This window comes from Priapulus caudatus, unplaced genomic scaffold (genome assembly GCF_000485595.1).
Source record: "Priapulus caudatus unplaced genomic scaffold, Priapulus_caudatus-5.0.1 Scaffold183, whole genome shotgun sequence".
Lineage (NCBI taxonomy): Eukaryota > Metazoa > Priapulida > Priapulimorpha > Priapulimorphida > Priapulidae > Priapulus > Priapulus caudatus.
The window spans coordinates 286635-293939 of record NW_014577244.1 but is presented as its reverse complement, the minus strand read 5'-3'; the positions used below and the strand labels follow the sequence as shown (position 1 = coordinate 293939).

Sequence of the window (7305 nt, the reverse complement as noted above, 5' to 3'; positions counted from 1 at the left end):
TGAAACCGGTTCGACAGAATTGAGTTTTGTGTTTACAAAATTGAGTTTTGTGGAACCGGATTGACAGAATTGAGTTTTGTGGGACAGGATTGACAGAATTGAGTTTAGTGTTCACAAAACTCATTTTTGTCAAGTTTATAGGTACAAAAATGCCTGTCCTGCATGGCGCCCCGTACTACCACCGTATATGTGTATCGCGCGTAGATTCATGAGTCACCCAAAGCTACCCGTGCGTAGCGTTCGTTTACCGACCGATGGATGTCTGTCATTTTCTGTCATCGGCAACGCAGATTCTTGTTGGTGCCCTCTGGCTCAAATTTGTACCATACTGCGATGGTAGCTGTAACGAAATACTGAAGAGATCGGGGCATTTATAGCTTTATAGCTTTATAGCTTTATAGCTTTATAGCTTTATAGCTTTATAGGTTTTGGGCTCTTTGTTGACCTACACTGGATTGCGGGTTATTTAGACAGGATTCCACGCGGCAAGCTGCGGTACGCCGCACGCCGCTGTTACAGTATTTAAAAATCGTATTTAATATTTAAAAATCAGCATTACAGTATTTTAGTAATTCTCTATAGATTCTTCAATTATTTAAACATAGTTTTAGCTTCGTATAATGAAACACCTCTCGCGGAATGATTCCAATGTCGACTTTCATGATCAAGGGCAGTCAGTATACGACATTCACGCACTACCAAGTAACATTATACCGCCCAACATCGATGTTTATCGTTATTTTGCGAATGTTATGCCCCACCACAAATAGACAAACGATAACCTGCTGTTGCAGTGATACTTTCAACGAAATTAAGCTTTGATGAAATGGGGTAAAACAAATTTACAGTAGGTGGACACCACAGAGGACAACGGCAAATTGCATTATACCTATAAATATGATGATCAAACAATAAAACTAGACGCTCGCGCAATGCTAGACTTTATCAGAAACAAAAATACATTCATTAATTTCCAATTATGGTAAAAATACTGCTAGCATTCATATTTATTATACGAATATATAGTTACGGTACAAGGAAATATCATCATGGGTCACAATGACGTTCGTGCTCGGTTATATTATACACTGCCTTGCTTACTGTCAGCATGTAGATAATAAATCCTATCAGGCAACAGTTTCTAAAAGGTAATACAAACGCATGTGAAACTCTACATGCAGCGGACTTGATGCAATTAACGACGTAGGTATCCGCAGTTCTATTCAACTGAAGTATTGGTGGTGCATAAATATTCCACACTAGTTTATAGTAGTTTAGTGAAGAGTAGATGTGTCCGTGTAAAACTACCGGCACCACAGTGGCAGTTCCTCTTAAAATTAATGTGTTTTTATCGCAAAATTTTTTAATTCTCAAATCCACAATGGTATAATTAATTCCCAAAATAAATAACCAAATATACGTTCAAACAATTATCACTTCCATATTAATTAATACGTGGTTAGATATATCGATCTTTTCATACAACAGTGCAAGATGGAAATACATGGTAGGCTACACCTATTAGCTTTGAGAACCGCAGAAAATCATATCAATATCGATATAGGGTTACCTGTGCGGCCTATCGCGATAAGCGTGCTCGGCCTATTATCAATTCGTTATGAATGCTAACCTATTGATATCCTGTCATATAAATCTGGGTCCCATGATGTACACGTACATGTAAGATATCTGATTTTATACTTATTATTGTCTTTATTAGAGTTATTCAACGGGAGAGCCGTCCCAGTCCAGGCGTATAGAATTTGCAGAGAATTGGCCGTACGCTTCATCCCATGCAGCCAAGGGCTCAAAATCACATCTTCCGTTGTTTCTTATTCCTGTCTTGCCCGTTTCTCCGTCTGCCCGGCGCACGCACGCGAGCGTATTGCCGGCGGGCAGGTTAGCGTACAATGTGAACAGATTGTGGGTAGCCATGAAATAATACTGGTAGTATTCGATACTCATGGCATTTTGCAGAAAATCTTTAGTAATCCAGGAATTCATGATAACGTTCTGGCTAAATATATACGGAAGGAACTGATCAGTGTCTGCAGTTATATTTATCGTTGTCAGCATCCAATGTCTGAATTTCCTCCACATACTCGGTATTGGAGCGTAGCCGCTGGTCGAAGAAAAGCGATAGAGAAAAGCCGTCTGATCCTCACAAACCGTACAGATAGGGTCGCGGTGCGTCAGGCTTCTAATTTGTCCAGCTACTAATGTTTCCCTGGACAGCGTAACGCCTCCAACCTCACGATGACCGCTGTAGGCGATAATTGCGGCTTTCAGCCACCGATAGTAATACGGTGAGAGACGTAGATCGTCTTCTAGTATCAGTCCGTAGTTGCCGGGAGAGTCGTCTGGGTTCCAGCAGTCTAACCATTGCGCGGTCACGCCGACGTTACGCTGGCGCACTGTCAACACTTTCTTGCCATGCGTGAACTGGAATTGCTCGGCCACCCGCACGGTCTGTCGATGTCCGGATAGCTCGTCACCAACCTTTGCTCCATCGATGCAGATGTGCAACGTGATGCTGTCGTAATCGTACTCCGCGTTCTCCAGTGATTGTAACAGGCGCGACAGCGAGCCTGGACTATTGTATGTGAGCACTGTCACCTCCAGGTAAAAACTCTCTTTGTTACTTTGTTCGAAGTATCGCAAATTGTTTTTATAGCGATGACTGACATACACGTGCAGTAATTCAGTAACAATTATTGCACATAATATAGTTCGTAACCTTACCAACTTCAACATGACTATACAAGCTCGATACGACAGCAGTCCGTATACCCAATGCTATATACAGTGTCCAAGTCAACAAGCACTCAGGGCACACATATTGCAGCAGAATCTGACCAATTTTACCGATGTTTCGCAGTCAACATAACTTAGAAATTATAAAATGCGCTGCTTCTCTATGAATTACAACCCGATGACGTTCGAACCGGCGATCTGTCTTCCTATCCATGACATCGGTCTGAAACTCGTTCCGCCAGCATCAAGCGACTCTGCGCGGGTGAACGACCATACGTGCACACGCATGACGCAATAAAATAACTCCGCGTAGTTCTTGTTGCTATGTCAATGGTTGCGCTTCGCTACTGTCACGATACAAGCTTCAATGCCTCGGTACAGAATCCGAATAAATGCGAAGGGAAGTGGCTATAACACTACCGGTCTTCACTTCAGTTAATCGCAATAACTGACGAGAAATCGCTGCAGTATCTTTAGCACTTTTTTCTGTCAAACTACATCTTGAATCAAATCAATGGAGCGCGCATGTTTGCCTGTGTTCAAGTTGGTTATAGGATCGTGGCGCCATGCTGCGAGCAGTGTGAATCGTGTAAATCGGATGTAACCATGCACCCATGCCGCGGGCAGGCACTGTCCAGTTTGAGCGTATGAGATCGGCCGAAGAAATATATCCTCGCTGTTCAGCGCGACGAACGACCTGAGCGCCATTAGCTTCAGCCGATCTCATACGATCAAACTGGCCAGGGCACGGGGCCCATGGCACGTGTGCATGGTAAAATCTGATTTACAAAATTCACTTTTCTCGCAGCATCCCGCCACGATTCCCTGCCTATGCTAATGCACATGAAATGGCGCTCACGTAATTCGTCGTCCTGGACAACGAGAATAATTTTCATCTGCCGATCTCATACGTTCAAACTGGAGAGGGGCAAGCCTGTAGCACGTGTGCATGGTAATATCCGATCTGCAAATTTTTAGTGTTGCTATATAGTATATATATATATTACCTTATTACTATAACTTAAGTTGTACCTGCATATTGCATGTCTTTCCAAATTTTGGCGATTAAATATAAATAAACAAAATCATAAAAACCAGGCTTTTCCTTTTTTATTATTATTTTAATATAATCCTAAACTATAATTGTTAGCTTTTATTAATTTTTTTGAGAATCATAATCAATGAAATTTGCATACTTCATTGCATATAATTTGCAAACAATCACTGATATCAAAGCAACTTCTATTGTTAACAATATAAGAGTTCCAGCAGGAGCACGCACCTAACATGAGGTTGCGCCACTAAAACCAGGTTACGCAAAAATCACCGAAGTGTCGTGTCTTATTATACTTAGTCTATGCTATTACTCCCTAAAAATGTTACATGCCAACTTATAATCGAAAACCCAATGATAACAACAAAACTATTACGATGTATGATAATCCAGAGAGACATGATACAAGATTGCGTGGCACAGCTTTGCTGTTGATCCTGAGCGCTGCGCGCGGATGAGACGCGCAGTTCCGCGCGATATATGCGTACGCGACCGCGGGGATGTTGAAGTATGAATCGTTGTCCGCAGTGGAGACGTGCGCCAAATTCGAGGCCCGGCGCACGTCTCCACAGCGGTCAGCGGATGGTCTGCAGTTTTAGAAGATAACAATGAAGACTTTGTTCTAAATAAAAACTATCGGCGGCTAAATAACAGCAATATACAGAATACCTTTGAATTTCTTGACTAGTCAGTCAAAGGGCTTGTTGGGGGTCCATTATGCAGAGCTTCCAATTGAAATGGCCCATAAAATTGTCAAGTAGAATTATGTTTTTTGGAACCCCAAAGAAAATGTCTCCCTCTTACATGCACCCCGTAAGTAAACAATAACAGAGATGAAATTGTGTTGGTTTTATGGCTCTTGACGCACGTGCATTGACGTACAAGACTGATGAAAGCACAGGCACTTGGAACGTCTCAATATAAATAAATCTTCACACAATTTTTCACAATGATCGACCGCTTGTGTGCAAAATAGGTGAACGTATGTGAAACATATACGGTTAGTACTTACTGTGACCATAGCTCTGACATATCTGTGACTAACTGACACCACTAAATTGGTAAAATGTTCCATGCACCCTTAAGAAATGCTGAGAAATTACGAGGTTATCATCGCAGAACTCCCGACACCGCCCATCCTGATGTCACAAAGCTTTATGTAAACAGATACGCGTGTTGCGAGGTGCGTGCCTCCGATATCCGTTTCGAGGCCCGCTAAGCCAAGCATAAAGCGCGCGGGCAAGACGTCACACACACAGCTACGTTCATTGGCTAAAACAATCGAGTAGCCCGTTTAGGGATTTTCGGAATTATTTAATTTTAAGAAAACCTTTAATGTTCAATGAATGACACACTCGTTTGCTTCCGAAAGCGGGTAAAAATTCTTAATTTTTCCACTTCGGTGCGAAATGCATCGGCAGGGCCTTTCATTATTTACGAAAAGCAAACAGTCTCGCCAAACACCTACACGCAGTAACGGGTCACGTCGTTGCCATTCATGCCCATCAACGAAGAAGGCGGGGCTTATTCTGATTACGGAAATGCGGAAATGCAACAGAAGAACGTAGCGCAGTGCGCTATAAACAGCGTGTTATTTTCGTATTTGTGCCAAACTCTATCGTAGGAAACCGTTCTAGCCTAGCAGATTGCCTTAGTTCCTGAGATCGGCGATTTGGTGGTCCAATGGGTCCCCATATTTAAAAATATAAAACACTGGTGCGGCGTAGGCTGTGATTGGAAGACACAAAGTGTCAATCCTCGGCGCGCCTCGGCATCATGGCCGCATCACGTCAAGGACGTTATGATTAGGGCATAGTGAATTGCTGTTTAATTAATTACACACCTCAAGTTTTCTTCCATGAATATGCTAAACAGATTGTTACTAGTATGACTACTTTTAATATTGTGAAGTTTAGTAGTATTTTCATTGTCAACATTTCAAACGGCATAGCCGCTCCAATCCAGACGCGAAGGAATCGCAGGAAATCGCGCACACTCCACATCTCATTCTGTCATAGGCGCAAAATAACATTTTCCTCTCTGGGTGTGACTCTGCTCTTAAATACTTTCCCGAAAGGCTCGCGTACACATGCAAACGTATTGTTGGCTGGCGGTTGTTTTTTGAAAACTTTTACCTGATATGATTTATTGGCTAAATGCTGATAAATAACCTAAATATCGATTATTGATTATCGATGGTGTGATGGTTTAAGGCATAGACAAATTTCTGTTTACTTATTTGAACACCTAAAATATTTTACATCAATTATGATAAACACCCATTATTAAAAAATTTTACAATTTAAATCGTTTATAATTGTTATGTTTTCCACGGGATAGCCGCTCCAGTCCAAGCGTACAGGAATCGCAGGGAATCGTACATACTCCTCATCCCATTCTGTTAGAGGCTGGAAATAACAGTTACCACGCGGAGCGTGTTAGGTCGATCTCTTTGATTACTTTTCCGAAAGGTTCGCGGACGCATGCAAACGTATCGTTGACTGGCAGGTTTGCATACAATTTGAATATATATGTTCTGTCTCACATTGAAATAATATTGGTGGTAATCTTAGTCATTGGAGTGCGAGAGTTTGACACGCCGCGGAATCACTTGTAATTTATGTATGATATAAATTACGCAAGAAATCGTTAATACGTTTACACGTAAAAAAAAAAATTTACAAAATTACTCCAAACCCTCACTATAGGGACATCGCTTCGTTGCGCCCGATTTTCCCGTCGTTTCATCGACCTTTCGACATGTCGCCTTTCATAGGTTTTAACTATTTAAGTCGATCTCCCGTTACACATTGATGTGGTGCTATACAAGCCTAAAAAGTCGGTATAGCCTGCATGAAACTGCCTCGCGAGGGTTAACGACTACACAAGGGTACGCATGCGGGATTAAACACACTCAATTCTCAATCAATAATCGATAGTTACGTTGTTATCATTATGTTTGTTGCTAACGTTGCTCTGTCATAGCAATTAATCCGATTCGGCGATTATGTACATAAATGAGAATATATATATAACAATTAACAATTAATAATTAATTAATTATTAAGGCGAAATGCCTAGACTGGCTTCATGCCCTAAACTGATAGCTTCACTGCGCACGCGCCAGCGAAAGTAAGAAATCCCTCGTCTAACGAGAAATCGCAGATCCATTATCATTACTACATCTGTGCATATTGTAAGCAAACCTGCCCGTCGGCAATACGCTCGCGTGCGTGCGCCGGGCAGACGGGCAATACAAGACAAGACTAAGAAACACTGGCCACCTTGAGCCTTTAACTGTACGTGCTGTCGCGTACAGGTAATTCCCTGCACATTCTATACGACTGGACTGGGACAGCCATCCCGTGGATTAACATAATAATGATGCGCGTGCATGCGCGTGCGTGTACCTACGTGTATGAGTGCGCGCGCGTGTTTGTGAGTGTGAGCGAGTGGTGTGTGTGTGTGTGTGTGTGTGTGTGTGTGTGTGTGTGTGT

General features: G+C 42.1%; 1 protein-coding gene across 1 annotated transcript; it reads right to left on the bottom strand.

The window, feature by feature from the left end:
• Positions 1-1722: 1722 nt before the first annotated feature.
• Positions 1723-2754, bottom strand: LOC106806858. The gene has a single exon (XM_014808993.1). The coding sequence runs from the start codon at positions 2752-2754 to the stop codon at positions 1723-1725; it is 1032 nt and encodes a 343-aa protein (XP_014664479.1).
• Between the last annotated feature and the right edge of the window lie 4551 nt (positions 2755-7305).

Bases quoted from the DNA above. Each gene is read 5' to 3' on its own strand.
- LOC106806858 (XM_014808993.1), bottom strand. From the start codon at position 2,754: ATGTTGAAGTTGGTAAGGTTACGAACTATATTATGTGCAATAATTGTT.